This window comes from Notamacropus eugenii, chromosome 2, assembly GCF_028372415.1.
Source record: "Notamacropus eugenii isolate mMacEug1 chromosome 2, mMacEug1.pri_v2, whole genome shotgun sequence".
NCBI lineage: Eukaryota > Metazoa > Chordata > Mammalia > Diprotodontia > Macropodidae > Notamacropus > Notamacropus eugenii.
This window is the reverse complement of record NC_092873.1, coordinates 301215733-301232536: the sequence shown is the minus strand read 5'-3', so window position 1 is coordinate 301232536 and position 16804 is coordinate 301215733. Positions and strand designations below refer to the sequence as shown.

The 16804-nt window shown below is 41.2% G+C and overlaps 2 protein-coding genes across 3 annotated transcripts in view; both read right to left on the bottom strand.

The window, feature by feature from the left end:
* Positions 1-13724, bottom strand: part of LOC140527560 (myomegalin-like) — a 35860-nt gene extending 22136 nt beyond the window's left edge. The window contains exons 1-5 of one of the 2 annotated variants that reach the window (XM_072644589.1): positions 13370-13724; positions 11782-11957; positions 3802-3921; positions 2163-2352; positions 393-517 (exon numbers count right to left, since the gene is read on the bottom strand). In XM_072644589.1, the coding sequence (XP_072500690.1) occupies positions 393-517; positions 2163-2352; positions 3802-3921; positions 11782-11957; positions 13370-13515 (757 nt within the window). In that variant the 5' untranslated portion in view covers positions 13516-13724. The remainder of the gene's footprint in view (positions 1-392; positions 518-2162; positions 2353-3801; positions 3922-11781; positions 11958-13369) is intronic. The other variant, XM_072644588.1, reaches the window with a different exon arrangement.
* The window catches only part of LOC140522990 (myomegalin-like), a 30095-nt gene continuing 26825 nt past the window's right edge, over positions 13535-16804 (bottom strand). The window contains exons 10-11 of the mRNA XM_072638104.1: positions 13705-13821; positions 13535-13554 (exon numbers count right to left, since the gene is read on the bottom strand). Of these exons, the coding sequence (XP_072494205.1) occupies positions 13535-13554; positions 13705-13821 (137 nt within the window). The remainder of the gene's footprint in view (positions 13555-13704; positions 13822-16804) is intronic.

Here is a 16804-nt window from a genome sequence, read left to right as displayed (position 1 = left end):
TGTCTGCATCATGAGTACCTGAAATCTGCTCACTGTGAAACTAAGAATCCAGAAGTATTCTTCTACTTGAAGGCAATGCAAGTAGATTTCTTTAAAATCCAGCCTATAACTTGGGCATTTCAAGAATTCACCCTGAATTTGTCTTAAGTAACGTGGCTGGATAAGGTTGAATTGTGTTGTCTTGCTGTCAGGGCTGCCTAGACATGAGCCTAATCACAACCTAGACAGCTCATTCCTGTGCTTTGTGTTGGAAAATGTCTCTCCTCTTTTCCCCCCAACCCCAACGCCCCTTTCATGGTATCTTTCCAGTTAGGAACGCTGTATCTCTGTGCAAGATGGAGTTCCCAGGCAGAGAGCTGGGGTAGGAAGCAGACGGAGACTAAATCACTTACCCTTCAGCATCTCCTTGGAATTCTGGTACAGGGTTAGGTAGATCTGCAGCTCTGACTGCAGGGACTGGAGGACTCTCTGGTTCTCCTCACCCTGTTGCTGGAAGAGGATGATTTTGTGTTGGAGCCTACCAGGAAAAAGAGCAGGGCTTAGGAACACCTGGGATTCCACAGGGAAACAGACCCATTAGCACAGCATCACTGTGAGCTAGTGATACTCTCTAGAAGTAGGTGCCTTAAATTGGAGTAGGACACAAAGAGAACAGCTACCATGAAGTCTTTCAGTGTTAGAGCAAGAAAGATGCACTGCATATCACTGAGGGGATTAAGAGGCCCTCAATAGAATTCTAGGTATTGACACAGGGGCATTGGATGAAGTACTGGACCTGGAATCCCAAAAGACTTGACTTCAAATCCTGTCTCAGATACGTTCTGTGTGACCCTGGAAAAGTCACAGAACCTCTCTCTGCCTCAGTTTCCTCACTCATAAAAGGGGGACAATAATAGCACTTACCTCTCAGAGTTGTTATGAGAAACCAATGAGAAAAAAATGGTAAAGATCATGGCACAGTGCCTGGCCCATGGTAAGTGCTATACAAATGTTAGCAACCATCATGATCGTCATCATCATGATCATCATCTTTTTTATCTAGTTGAATCTTCAACCACCCTGGGAAATAGGATATGAAGGAAAGTGAGATTTACTGAAGTTAAATGGCTTGGCCAGGGTTACATGGCTGATAAATATCTGAGGTAAAATGGGAACTCAGATCTATCTGATTCTAGTTCACTCTAAGCCTCCTACGTACTGTGCCACCCTGCTCCCAATTTGTTGTTCAGTCGTGTCTAACACTTTCTGACCCCATTTGGGGTGTTCTTGGCAAAGATACTGGAATGGTTTGCCATTTCCTTCTCCAGCTCATTTTACAGATGAGGAAAACTGAGGTTGAAGTGACTTGTCCTGGGGGTCACAAAGCCAGCAAGTATCCGAGGTCAGATTTCAACTCAGGTCCTCCTGACTCTAGGACCAGTGCTCTCCCCACTGTGCATATAGCTGCCTCTCACTAGTCATACGTGGAAAGAACTGGATGTTTGTCAAGAGGGATTCTCATGCATTTAGGGCAGGGGTGGACTGGTAAAAGTTTAATTGCCTGAAAGAATTGTACACCACAGACTTTCAAGTTTCGTATGCATTCCTAACATTTTTTCTATCACTTTCTTCAATTGAGACCAGGACTTTTTAAAGTATTTCCACCCAGGAACCCTGTTCAACTTTTAGCATCATTGTTGGCATTTTGTGGCCCATTGGCATGCATAGTGCATAGGGTGCATGCTTTATCTTCAGAACCAAGGCTACAGTGAAGCGTTGCCAGACACACTCCAGATCCATTATGGGTTTGATTTTTAAGTAATTTTTGGTTGTTGCAGGCTCAGAAATCTTTTGTCATTGCCAAATTTTTCAAGACCCCATGTGAGGTCGCAAACCACAGTTGAAGAAGCACTGCTCTAGACCATGAAGAAAATACTATATCAAGCCTTGACATGTAGTGCTTGCTGATTTCTGAGGTGTAAATACTCACCGTGAAAACTGACCATCTGTGTCCCGGAGCACGTCCCGATGGCGTCCAGCACACTCCTGACTCAGGACTTGTTACAAGGGTAGTTGGGATCAGAGGCAGAGAAAGAAACTCTATCTCCTAACAGCCTGCCTCAGCAGTCTGGCAGACGGTATGAGACAGAGGGCTGCTGTGCCCCTAGACAGGCCTGGCTCACCTGCTGTTTTCCTCCTGGAGGGAGTGCTGCTCCTCTCTCAACTGCATGATCACCTGCTGCCTCTCCTTCAGGTCCTCAGTCAGCAGCCACCACTCAGCCTTCTGTACCTCCAGCGTGGCCTCTACATCTTGAAGCCTGGAGTGTGATGCCAGCACATCCTCCCTCAGATGCTGCAGCTCCCTACAATGCTCTGATGGGGCAGAGAAGACAGATGTGGGTTTCTGAGGCACCGAGGTACCTAGACCCCTCAGAATCTCCCAAGCCCCACCACAGAAGATGAGAGCTTTACCACAAGAGACTTGGCAAACTGAGAGAAGGGGAAAGGGGAGGGAGAGACCCTATGCCTGCAGATGACTATCAGGAGTAGGAAAACATCAGACTCTACCAAAGGGCAAATGGACAGTACTTTCATAGTCTTAAGTCACAGGTAGTGACTTCAAAACAAAGGAGCAACTGGGCACTCAGCTTAGCCTCCTGGAATGGAAAAGCTCCACCTGCTTGTCTCTGGCAAAATTTTCTATACAATGTGCTTGAGAAGACATGCTGAAAACGCTTGTAGTGATTATGGTGCTTGGTGCAGTGGTCTCAGCTATGTCTGACTCTTGGTGACCCCATTTGGTTTCCCTAGAAAAGATAAGTTTCTTAGCAAAGATGAATGGAGTGGTTTGTCCTTTCCTTCTCCAACTCATGTGACAGATGTGGACACTGAGGCAGACAGGGTTTAAGTGACTTGCCTGGAGTCACACAGTGAATAAATATCTGAGGCCAGATTGGAACTCAGGACTTCCTAATGTAAGGACTCTGGATGCAACATTCAATGCAGCTCGTACATGAAGCCAGATCATAAGGATACTGCTAGCTTATATTAATAGATACCCTTTAGGCACCATCACATTGGAGGGAGCTGGGTAACCTGATGGGTAGAGAGTTGGACTGCAGAGTCATGAGGACCTGAATTCAAATCCCTCCTCCCTGAACTGCTGTCAGTCTCAATTTCATCTGGAATTCAGAGGCTAGTCATAACTACTAAGAACATGATAACTTCTCGTTTATGATGGGTATTGTATTTCTTGCCTTTTCAGTGGGTGGGTGAGGAGTGGAGAGAGGAAGAAAATTTGGAACTGAAAATCATTTTTTTAATTTGAATTTTTCAAAATGCTAAAAGAGAAATAATAAAGGATCTTTGAAAAGACCTTGAAGTACTATATAATAGGGAGCTATTATTAAATATTGGATAAAACAACACTAAGGCTTAGGTAGAGCAAATCATAATTATCTTACTTTGGCAGATGAAAATCAAAGTCTAAGGGTGCAAGAGAGAGAAAATTCTCTGTGTTATACAAGTAGGGAATGACAACATCAGGACTCAAACCCAAGCCTTGTGTTGCTAAGGCTGCTTGTTCTTTACATCATACGTCTCCCTAGCTCATGACTCACTTAAGGCAGCTTGACCAGGGCTATGGCATCTACAATGTTCACATCTATGCCCTCCCTGAACCCAGGGATGTTCTCTCATGGAAGAAGCAGTCCACATTCAATGTCACTGTGAGAATTCTGAGTATCATGGAGCAATGGAAGCAGCTTCAGGATTTCCCCCACAGATGGAGGAAGACATTGTCTGGGGTCTTGTCCCTCTTACCTTGGGACAGGTGTTTCAGCTGAGTTTGTAGGTTTCCCTTTTGTGCCATGAGAATTCTGATTTCCTTGCCCAGCTGGGACACAGACTCCAGGCTTGGAATGGGAATGCTAGAGGAGCAGCCTGTTGCAGGAATGAAGCATTGGACAACTTAGTTGAGTTATGCACACACAACATCTGTATTGACTTAATGACTGGCTCCTTCTTGATCCCCAGTGCTTGCAACCCACCAAAGCCAAAGTCCACCCAACCCCACTTTTTCTCTTTACAGGGTATTTATCTGGTAGTTCTAGGGAATTCTGTAAACCAAATATACTTAGAATTGTAGGGAGGCATTGGAGGAAGTTTCTCATACTGTCCTTGAGGATGGGATGGAGAGGGGTGGGGTAGTTGAAAGTACAGGTAGGTGGATTTCAAATGGATTCAATGACTGGACTAAAGCAGAGAGATAAACATGAACTTGTAAAGAAGTCTCTGGGAGAGTGCTTGAGGGGCCTGCCGTTGGCTTTGGGGCATTCGCTATTTTTCCATATGACCTGGATTGCCCTTGGAGTAAGAAATGGTATGTTTAATTCATTTGCAGGTAGTTCCAAGGTAAGAGGGATAAGGAACATGTTGAATGACAGAGTCAGGTCAGGTTCAAGGGAAGGGAAGAGAACAACCATTACTTGAGTACCTAATACATGCTGGGCACAGACTAAGAGTATATATACTGTCTCCTTTGATCTTCACCACAATCCTAGGAAGTAGGTGCTGATTATGAAAGACTAGAATGATAATTCAAAATCTAATCCAATCAAATTTTTAGTGATGAATGTAGAATCTTATTTGTAGACGTAAAAAAAAATCAATAGGATGGAGGAGCTATGAAGAGACAAGTAAATAGAGAAAAGAGCTGGGGAATTTTGGAGAGCTACAACCTTAGTGTGAATCAATGATATGATGTAACAGCTAAAAAAAAGCTAATGTGATTTTTTCATTCCTCAGTGAGATTATATGACCATTCAAAGAAGGTGAGTCTAATAACATACACAGAGAAAAAAAGAGATGGAGTGGATGTCATGATCTTGCGCATATTGAAGTAGACAAGTAGATAATTGCTCATACTATGATTTGTCATGAATGGGAAGCCCACTGAGTTGATTCTTCTCATCCAAATATTTTGGATAAGCACTCTAAATGAATAATAACCTGGCCCGTTATTAAATGTGAGGAAAAGACAACTCTGGTTCACTTGTTTTTTTTCCTTGTTCTTGGGGGATGGAAATCAAGGTGAAGTGACTTGCCCAGAGTCACACAGATAAAAAATTTCTGAGGCCAGATTTGAGTTTCAGTTCTCCTGACTTGCAGGGTCAGTATTCTCTTTACTGCACTTTCTAGCCAGGCCTTGGTTCACATTGGAGAAGCTGTACAGAGCTTTCCATGATCCTCAGCTGTAGACCTCAGGAGGCACTGAAGCTCTGATTTGCTGATTTCCATGATGTAAAGGCTCACATTGAAGATTTCACATTTGACTCCCTGAAGCTTATAGAATCTCACTCCAGCTCACTGCTACATGGCAGGGATTGGGACAATACAGAGATGTTATAGAAAGAAAGATTACAGCAGGGAAATAGCAGGGGATGAGTCATTAGAAAGCTGAGGGGCAGGGAGATGGGTAATGATGGGAGGGAGGTCATCTTAGAACACACCTCTACTGCCCAACCAAGAGACCTTTAACAAAGTGGAGAGAATCGAATGACAAAGAAGAGTAAGGGTAATAATAATAATAATAGAAAGGAAACAAACCAAAAACCCACCTTGGAGGTCCAAAGACCTGAACTTGGTTGCTGATTCTCTAAATCTCAGTTCCCTGCCTTGTAAAATGAGAACAACAAGATCCATGATACTTCCAATTTCATGAGGTTGTTGTGAAGATGATGGATGTGAGATAATCAATTACAAGTCAGGAGCCCTGGCTTTTAGTCTTGGGTCTTTCACTCATTGGGAATATGACCTTATAAAGTTCACCTAGCCTTTTAGAGCTCGAAGCCTCTTCATCTACCAAATAAGGAGGAGTCTGAAAAAGATGATTTTCTGGTCCCTTCCACCTCTATGGTTCTATGTTAAGGAAGAGCTGTGAGGAATATAAAGATTTATACAGATGTCAATGAACACCTTCATCAGGAAAAAATCCTAAAAAGACAGGCCCTGTGCCTTACTTGCCACAGATCAAGCACTGTAACCCTTGAACTATAAGAAAGACCCAGAATTAAAATGGGCCTGAGCTGATTTGAATTTTTCTTTCCCACAACCGTTGTGGTAGAGGAGAGCTGGTCCTCCAGCTGTTCGCTAAGGAGGTCATTAATGCAGACAGATTCCTCCAGGTTTTCGTGGAGCTTCCAGGTCTCACTGAGATGTTTCTCTAGCAAATTAGCCCCTGTGTTTGTCCCATCAGGATACAGAAATAGGAATTGGGAGGGAACTTGACAGGAAAGTGAAGGAGAGTCTGGGTGCCTGTCAGTCAGTCAGTCATTCAAGATGGATTCAGTACTGACTGAAGGGCAAGAACCTGTCCACAGTAAGTCTTGGTTTTCAGGCAATTTTCAATAGCCATCACCTTCCTCCTGTCATGGTGCTCCCCCTCCCACAGAGCATAAGACCACCCAGCTGAATTGTCTCTAGGGATAGAGAGGTACAGAAGAAGCCATTAGACACAGGCAAGAATGGAGGGAACAATTTAAAAGGGGTCCTGGGTGCTTGTCAAGAAACCTGCTGAAAACTTGTAGTCCATTTCCTGATCAGAAGGAAGGTTTCCTGTTTGAGAACAACAGTGGGACCAAATATCCCCTAACATGTATATGATAAATATCCATTGAATAAATTGAATTTTTCTAGTTATTTCAATGAGAGGATAGATATCATGATTACCAAAATTTGCAGATAAGTGCATATTTCCCAGATGAAGTATGGCCTTTACCAAGTTCCATGGTGAAAATGCTTGCATTGGGTGAAAGGTGAAAAATTCACACTGAAAATCTAATAAGAGTAGAGATGGGTTCTGCTAAAGGATGGGAAGGGCTCACAACTCCAGCTAAGAGAATTGGAATCCAAAAGTCTCCAGAGGTTGACACAAGGGACTAATTTCAACAAAAGCCATCTTAGCCAAGACAAATATACAAAACCTTCAGAGCACACATAAAGAAGAGGGAGTTATTCTGACTAGCAAATGGTGTGAGTGAAAAAGTCAAGGGTGGGGAGGGGTGAAGACTGTGAATGTATTGCAAGCTCCCAAGGAGGGAATATGTGTGACTTAGGCTGTTTAGTGTTGAGAAAGAGGAAGGTGGTGGTTTGATTATGAGTTACCCTGATCAGAGCAAATCTAGAGTTTGGTGTTCAACAATTTTTTCCAGAGCAAGGCAATCAGAATGGTGAGAGGATTTAAAAGTGTGCTTTAGGAGCATCAGCTGAAGGGACTGAGACTGAGTAGCCTGAAGGAGTGAAGATGGAGTTGGGGAGGATTACTAAAGGATGGCCACTGTCTTCAAATATTGAAAGTAGTCTCCTACAGAAAATGGATTAGACTTCATCTGTTGGAGCCTGGAGGGCAGAATGAAATGGGACTTCCAAGGAGACATATTTGGCCTCCATGTATAGGGACTAGACTGCTTGATAGTTGATTTGAAGCAGAATTGCTGATTTTGGTAGTGAGTTATCCCTCCTCACTGGAGACCTTTGTTCACAGGCTAGATGATCACCAGCTGGAATTGTATAAAGAAAATTGATACTCTGAAGGGAAGTTTCACTATGACGTTCTAAGATTTGTGGATGGAATTTTTTGCTGGTGAGTCATTTCATTGCTTTCTCACTTCTTGTGATCCCTATTTGTGGTTTTATGGCAGAGATATTAGAGTGGTTTGCCATTTCCTTCTTCAGTTCATTTAAAAGAAAAATGAACTGAGGCAAGCAAGGTGAAGTGACTTACCCAGGATCACTCAGTAAGTAAGAGTCTGAGGCCAGATTTGAACTCAGGAAGATGAGTCTTCTTGACTGCCAGCCCAGTGTTTTTTTGCATAGTGCCACCTAGCTGTCCCAATTCCATGTGCGTTTGGGGGTACTGGGCAGAGGAGGTATGAATAGAATTTATACTTATCTGTTGAACAACTTATGCTGAGAAATCACCCAATAGGGAAAGCCTAGTGGTCCCACTTATTTAAAAAAAAAGAGAGAGAGAGAGAAGATTCTGTAAGATGACAGAAGAGTTTAGAAAATTCCAAGTTCTCCATATTTGTTCCACAAACCAGACAAATGGTAGCTCAGAGTGAACACAGAGCAGCCAAAAGAGACATAGGTAGAACAGTGTTTGTCCTGGGACAATTGGACAAGATCCAAAGAAAGATCCCTGCAGGTTCTGAGGAGGGAAGTATAAACACCTCAACAAAAAGTCCTGAGAGCTGCTGGGCTGGGAGGTAGCTTCACCTTCAGCCACGGGAATATTCACCTCCTGGATAAAGTGGAGAGTTGCACTGGGGGTGGGGAGGAAGGAGAGATTAAGGAGGTTGCTGTTGACAAGGAATACTAGGTCCAGCTGTGTGGATGAGATGCAATCTTGGGCAAGAAAGAACCAGTATACACCAGGTGAGTGCAGAAGCAGTGGAGCAGGGATGCTGGTGCCTGTGGACACTTACAGGAGAGCTGAGTCCTTGATCTTCATTCCAGGACATGGGGAAGAACTGAAGGTTATACCACTGCAAGGTCATCAGGGAGCAAGAACATTTCCAGCATAGTGAGCCTGGGGATCCTACTTGTGATTTGGAGGGGGAAAGGAATAGGGAGGTTGGGCTCTGGGCAAAGCTCAAGAAATTACAATAAGAAGGATCTGAGGCCACAGGCAACATTTACCAAACCCCACTATTACAGGTAATTATAATACAAGGTGCTAATTTTTTTTAAAAAAATGAGGAGTGAAAGGAGAAAGAATCCAACCATAGACAGTTATTATGGGAACAGAAAAGACCAGGGTTAATGTTCAGAGTAGGATACTGAAGCAAAGAGTAACATCAAGTGAATAACTGCCCAAAAAACATTCCTAGAAGAACTCAAAAAGACTTCAAAAATCAAAAACGGAAGTTGGAGGAAAAAAATTATAACAATCCAGTTAATACAATATTATGAAAAGAAGGTCAACCAACTGGAAGAGGAGATCCAGAATCTTAAGGAAGAAAACAACTCCTTAAAAATTAGAATTGGGCATGGAGTAGTCAGCAAAGTTATAAGAGACCAAAAAATATTCAAACAAAATATTAGGAATGAAAAAAGAAACATAAGAGAAAGTGAAGCATCTCATAAAATAATGCAACTGAACTGGAGAATAAATCAAGAAGATAAAATATAAGAATAATGAGATTAACTTAAAGCTATGATTTAAAAAAATGAACCTTGATACACTAAAAAAATGAAGAAAATCACTAATGCTTCAGGATCAGTTTCAGAATGAAAATTTAAATGGAAAAAATTCACTGATCACCACATGAAACACATCCAAGGAGGAAAACCTACAGAAATATCATAGTCATATACAGGAATCCCCAAGTTAAGGAGCAAATATGACAAGCAGCAAGAAAAAAACAAAAATTGCAAATATGACAGAGCCACATTTAGAATTACACAAGACCTAATATCAGCAACACTAAAGGACTGCAAGTTTTGGAACACTATATATCAAAGAGCAAAAGAACTGGGGTTGTAGCTGAAAATATCAAAACCTGCAAGGGATAATATAATGCTGAATAAATAAAATGATATTCAATGAATTGACAAACTTTCAGGATTTTTTGGCAAAAAGAACAGAACTTAATAAAAATTTGACACACAAAATCCAAGGTAAACATTGAAGAATAAATTACAAGGGACTCAATCAGGACAGATTGTTCACTTCTTATACATGGAAATGTAAGCTATATGTCTGAAATTTTTATTAGGAATTGAGTAGTTCAACAGAAAGATGATGATAAACGTGAGTATGATGTGATTTGAAAAAGTAAAATGGTATAAGAAAAGACAAAAAGACTAATTATCTCATACAAATGCTATGAAAAAGAAGAATTGATACAGAGGAATGAGATGTGGGAACAGGGCTGGTAGTTCTAGAACCCTGCTCTCCTTGGGAATGGGTGAAAGAGGGAACAATACATATATATTTAGAAGGGTATATTCAGAAAGAAATAAGAGGATAAAGGTATACAGAGTAGGGAGAGCACAAGGGAGGGATTCTTAGAGGGAACCCTACTCATATCACATCTGGGTAAAAGAGAGAACCATATATCCATTTGGAAGAGTATAAAAGTCTTCTTAATGGACATAGAAATAAAAGGGGGAGAGAATAGGTGGGTATAGAGAAGTGTGTAGATGAACAGGAATGGAATAAAGAAGGAACAACAGATATATGTGCAAAGATATAAAAATCCTGGAAATTCAGAAAGAAACAAGAGGGGAAGGGGATAGGGTCTGGGGAGAGGATAAGGGAGGGATTCGTGAAGGCGGGTAGGGTAAGGAACAGAAAGGAAAAGAGCAGGTAGAAGAATAAAGCAGAAGAGTCAGGAGGGAGAAGAGGAAGGAGAGTGAGGAAAATAAACAAGTAATTCTAATCTAGAATGTGAATGGAGTGAATTCACCTATAAAATGGAAACAAGAGATTAAAAATTGGAATTCAAAAATGTTACTTTGAAGAAAGGCTATAAAAATGAGCTATTCACAAATTCATAACATGTAAGTCAGGAATACACATAATTATGTAAAAACAAAATGCAGAGGTAGTAGTCATGATCTCAGCAAAATTAAAGCTAAAACAGAATTAATCAAAAGAACAAAAAGGAGAAACTATACTATGTATCAGCCACATTAATCATTTTCAATTGATTTTTAAACTATTTTAAATGTTATCTTAAACTATTGAAATGAAACAGGCAGTTTAAAGTTGTAATATTTCTGTTGTATAGGAAATGATGAGCAGGTGGATTCATAGAAGTGTGGAAAGACTTGGACTTATGAAAAAAATGCTATCCACGTTCAGAGAAACAGAGCACAAGTGGAAATAAGCATAGTATGTAATTTACCTATATGTTTATATATATATATATATGTATATATATATATGTACATGTATATGTGTGTGTATGATTACAGATACTTATGCATTTATGTATATGTGTATGTATATATGTGTGTATATAAATGTGTATATGTGTATGTATACATATACACACATATAGACATATACCTCTACATGAAATATCCACACTCAATTGTGCTGTCTGGGGAGTGGGGGATTGGAAAGAGGAAAAAAATAAATTAAAAAGTGTACAGGAGATAACAAAAGAACACCTAGTAGGAAGAAAAAAGAATATATGGATAGCTCTGAAAGCAATGTGTAGGATTTACTACACATGTTTTCTTGAAATGGAAATTTATTGCTTTATATTGAATCTTTTTATAAGTTCTACTGTAGAAATGGTAAATTTTCTTTTCTTAATTTATCTTTAAATTCAAAAGAAATTTTAAAAACATTTAAAAAATAAAAAGAACGAAGTTACCCAAACAAAGCCAAACAAAAAACCTTACTTCTCACATCTACTGACTCACACCTCTAACAAGAAAGCTTGTCATTCAATAATTTAAGAGAAGTCTTGAAATATTAATGCTCTTGAAAGAGAAGATAACATTAACATTCTCTCCTGATGGCTGATCCTTTCCCAGAGCATGCTGGAGAAGATGGGATTAACCTAGGGGTCAGTGGTACAGGAAGGAAGTGTGGAACTCAGTCCCTTCACTTCTTCATCTAACTGGTCCAACAGGACATGATCCTCCAACTTAACAACACTGTGCTTTAAGCAGTTCAGAGTGATCTCTAATTCCCTCTCAAAATCATCGTGGACTCTGAGCCTTAACCCTGGAGGTTGGGGGGAGCTTTGTCTGCACACTCTTCTTCATACTGGGCACACTCACTGGGCAAATCCTCGTCTGAGCTGGTTTCCATCTCAAAAGAGAGCAAAGAGACTCTGCTTGGAGGGCGATGGGCTTCAGTGAGGGTGTGGCTGCTGGAGGGAGTCAGGGATCGAGCAATGTGTTGGGACTGCAAGACCTCAATCACTTCTTCCTCTTCTTCGAGATCTTGGCTGAGCCTGTCAGTCAGGAAAGGTCAGAGGATGAAGGTATAGTCGCCTACAAGTGACCACTGCCAAAGCTGTCCCCACTAGAAAGCTCATGACAAGGACCCCAGAGACAGAAGGAAGGATGGATTCCTTCAGGAGAGCCAAAAAACCCACCCCATCACACCTTTTTGGCTTGGGTGGGAGCAGGGGAAGAGGATGAAAGCAGTGACTCAGAACACCTGCCAATGAAGCAAATACAAGGAGTTCACAAGGCACTGGAGAGATGGATGTGTGTTAACTAGCAGACCCAAAACCCTGCAATAGCTGGTCAAAAAAAAATTGTTCTTTCCTTTGCCTGGATAAGTATAATCGTTCTAAATCAAAATCTCTTTCTAAGGCAAGGCAGTTTTTGAGTTATCCATCTCTCAAGAGATTCAACTGTACTGTTCAAACCTGTCCCTGAAAAATGGGAGCACCCCCTAGCTGATCTTCCCATTCATTTTTCCCTTTCCAATCTATTCCATATGCAGCTACCAATGACATTTCCCTAAAGTGTGGGTCTGCCATATGACAACAAAATGCTCCAAATAACCAATAGAGAAATGAAAATGAATGCAACTCTGAGGTTCTACCTCACATTCATCTGATCAGTAAAGCTAATAAAAAGAAAGAATGACAAGTGCTGGAAAGGCTGTGGGTAACTACACACATCAATGTGGCTTAGTGAAACTTGCAATTGCCACAGCTATTCTGGAAAGCAATTCAGAACTATGTCCCCAAATTGCTAAACTGTAAATGTGTCTTTGACTCAGGGTGCAGAAAGAAGCAGATATTTTTGTGGACATGGCCAAAGAGGCAATGTGTTTTTCTTGATGATGGACATTTATTACAAGGGCTTATTTTCATTGTTCTGTACACCCCCTCCTCATGGAGTGGGAATGTGGGGAAGAGAGAAAATAGATTGTTGTTAATCCCCCAATTTTTTAATTTAAAAAATGTAGTTTTCACCAGGTAGCTATGCTCCTCAATAAACAACAGCATTCCCTATTACCTCTTGCCTATTGCCCCTGCCTCTCTTTCAAGGATAGATTACATAGATGGATGGATGGATGGATGGATGGAGAGAGAGAGAGAGAGAGAGAGAGAGAGAGAGAGAGAGACAGATAAATGAAAACTTTAAAACAAATGAATCTAAGAGGGAAAGAACCTTAGTGTTTCTGGCTAAACCAGAGACAACTTTTATTTATATTCATTCTGAAACAATCATGGTGGAAAAAATGACCAAAAGAGCTTGACCTGGGACGTATTGTGGCGCTGTTAAGTGAGGGTGGTGGATGAAAAGACCTCTAAGATCCTTTCCATGTCTCAATTTGTAATTATATTCCTCACTGAAACTCAGCCTCTCTTGGGTTCTGCCCTCCTGAAATTGGTTTCCTTCTTACCTTGGCCAGGTGGCTGATTTTAGCTCAACTGCAACCTTCCCTTCCACCTGGGATTTTGGAAGTTCAGCCTCCACAAGGGACACTCTCTCGATGAGGTTCTCTTGTACTTTTCTTGCCTGCCTCTCAGGAGAGGAGAAGACCCCCATGGTATCCGATTGCAACACCTCATTGAAGGAAGAAGGCAGCTTTTCTAAGGGTTCAAGCAGGAAAATTGGTTTGCATGGAAAAAGGGAAGGAAGTGCCCACACCCATACTCATCTCTCTCTGTCTCTGTCTCTCCGCCTCTCTCTCTCTCTCTCCCTCTCTCTCTCTCCTCTCTGAAATTTTTTTTTTACCAGTACTGGTAGTTTCTTCTTCCTTGTTCTCATTCTCTCTTCCACCATATGTCTCATATCCCAAGTCCTGGAGATCCACCTGGACCTGCTTGCTCTCCTTTTTCACTCCTGGCTCACCTGGAGAAGAAGAGAGAATGATTGTGTCTGTCAGAGCCTCTACTCTCTGTGAGTCTTGTAGTGTCATCTACATTATCACATACAGAGTGGGCATTTCACTTCTGGAACACCACATATGCTTTATTTGGATTCTAAGAGAAGAAATTTGTTCCTGCTCAATCACTGATTAGGGAGACTCCTCCCTCACAGGACAAGGGGAAGTAATGCTATGCTTGAACTTGGAAGAGCTGAGGGACATCTGTGCCATTTACTACTTGTGTATAACAGCAGGGAAGTCACTTTGCTGCTCTGAGTTTCCCCATCTGAAAAATGGGTCTTCCTCCCACCTTACACTCTGTACCACATGAAGTTGCCATCAGATTAAAAGAAGATGGTAAATATATTAAAAAACATGCTGTAACCATGGAAGTTGTGACATTAATGAGCCCTGTGTTAATGGCTAATTCTGCTTACATCCATATATCATTAAGACACTTGTTTTAAGTTTTAGCTGTGAGGATGGGTGAGTAGAACTTAATTGAGGAACTAACTGAAAATTGTAAACAATCTGGACCAGCAGTCATGACATTAGTTTGCAAAAGACAATAGATTGTTGTGTGTGGATAAAGAGGAGTTGGTTAGCCGGCCATTACAGAGGCAGAATGACCTAAGGATTTTATCAGAAATCTCAAAATCTGGATTAAGCTCCAGTTCCCTTTAAGAATGCAAACTAGATCGAGTTGCTTCACATCCATGAGCCTCAAGTTTCCCATCTGTACATGGAGGTCAAAAATACCCTATCCTCTTTGCCAGAAATGTGGGACAGACAGAATTCATCAAAAAGAATTTTTAAAATACCTATAAAGGATTTCCAGTTCCAAGACCCAAGATGGCAGAGTGATCAGTAATTGCTATCTCCCTCCCCTTGTTGACCTTGACAATCCCAGAAAAAATCTGCCTCTGAAAAACCCTGGTAGAGTGGGAGCAGCAGAATGTGTAAACATACTCATAGCCCATGAGTCAAGGAAGATTGCAAAGGAGAGTCCCTTTTACCGTGCTGATGGGGACCAGTGGAGGAGCAGAGATGTCCCAGACAGCCCCACCTCAGCAAATCTGGAGAAGATCCTGAGCCCCAGTGGTGTGAGCCCAACAACTGTCTACCCCAGGACCCAAGGCATGCCACAGCACCCTAGGGTAAACAGGAAGACACTAGCACAGTCAGCATCACCAACCATGGACATTGCCTATGCTCTAGCTCAGCAGAGGAGATCTCCTGTGGCCAGGCCACCCCTGCTCAACACTCAACCAGCTAGCTCCATGGTAACTGTGGAGAAGACCAAAAAGACCTCTTCTGGTGTCTGCTTTCCAAGCCCAGCCAGCTCAGCACCAGCTAACCTGGAGTATTTTAGCTTCCAGTTGAAAGAACTAGAGGCCACAACAAACAAAACCTCACATTCTAGGCACAGGAACTGTGGGATAGAGTCCCCTGTGCCCAAGATGCAGTGATCTACTTTAAAAGCCAGGAAAAGGGTGATTATCATGAGCATGAAACAAAGCAAAAAGACCATAGAATCTTTCTATGGGGACAAGGACCAAAACACAAATACCAGTGAGGTCATCACTGAGACTGTACTCCCATCTGACACTTCAGAAGGAAATATGAACTGGTGTATAGCACAAACATCCTTTTTGGAAGAGCCCAGCAAGGATTTGAAAAGTCAGTTTAGACAAACAGAAGAGAACCTGAACAATGACTATAAAAATATGAAAAAAGAAATCACAGAAAAAATTAAAAGGACAACTGGACACATGGAAATGGAAGTATAAGATCTACCTGGAGAAAACAACTGCTTCAAAGGAATAATTGGACAGATGGAAAAGGACATGGAAAAATTAACTGAAGAAAATGATTTGATAAAAATTGCAATTGGGCAAGTGGAAGCTGATGACAATAAGAGGCATAGAGAATCAGTCAAACAGAATCTAAAGAAAGAAAACATAGAAGAAAATGTAAAATGTCTAATAGAAATAACAGCTGACCTGGAAAATAGATCCAGCAGAGAAAAATCTAAGGATTATTCGCCTACCAGAAAGTCATGAGGAAGAAAAGAGCCTGGACAATATCATTCAAGAAATCATCAAGGAAAAGTGCTCAGAAGTCCTAGATCCAGAGGACAAAAGAGATATCAAATGAATCCACCATTCCCCTCCTAAAAGTGACCCCAAACATAAAAAAAGGAATATCGTTGCCAAATTCCAAAGTATCAAGTGAAAGAGAAAATACTCTAGACAGCTAGAAAGGAAGAATTCCAATATTGAGGAAGTACAGTCAGGATCACACAAGACTTTGAAGGTACTGCAATAGAAGATCGAAAGAACTGGTTTATGATATTCCATAAGGCAAAGGAGCTGGGACTACAACCAAGGATTAATGACCCACCAAACTTGGGCATAACATTTCAGGCAAGGAGATAGACATTCCATGAAATAGGGGATTTCCAGACCTTCCTGATGAAAAGGCTAGAACTCAACAGAAAATTCAGTCTTCAAAAGCAGGTCTCAAAGGAGGCCTAAAGAGGTAAATGGGGAAAAAAAATCTTGTTACTCAAAATGGGCAATCTGTTTACATCCATATAAGGGAAAATGATACTTGTTAATCTTGAGAATTGTACATTTATTATGAAATATAAAAGAGATATACATAGATAGAGGGGGTGGGTATAAATGAAAAGATCTGATGATAACAAATGTGATTCAAGGGTGCAAAGGGATTCTAATGGGAGATGTGAAAAGGAGGAGGCAGAAAAAAATAAATTCCATCACAGGAAGAGGCACAAAAATATATTACAGTAGAGGGAAAGAGGGGAGGGAGATAAGCATTGTTTGAGAGGTATTCTCATCTGAATGGATTCAAGTAGGGTACAACAAACTCAGTTAGGTAAAGAAATGCAGTTAGCTCCAGAGGAAGCAAGAGGTGAAGCTGGAAAGAAAAAGGAGGGGAGGC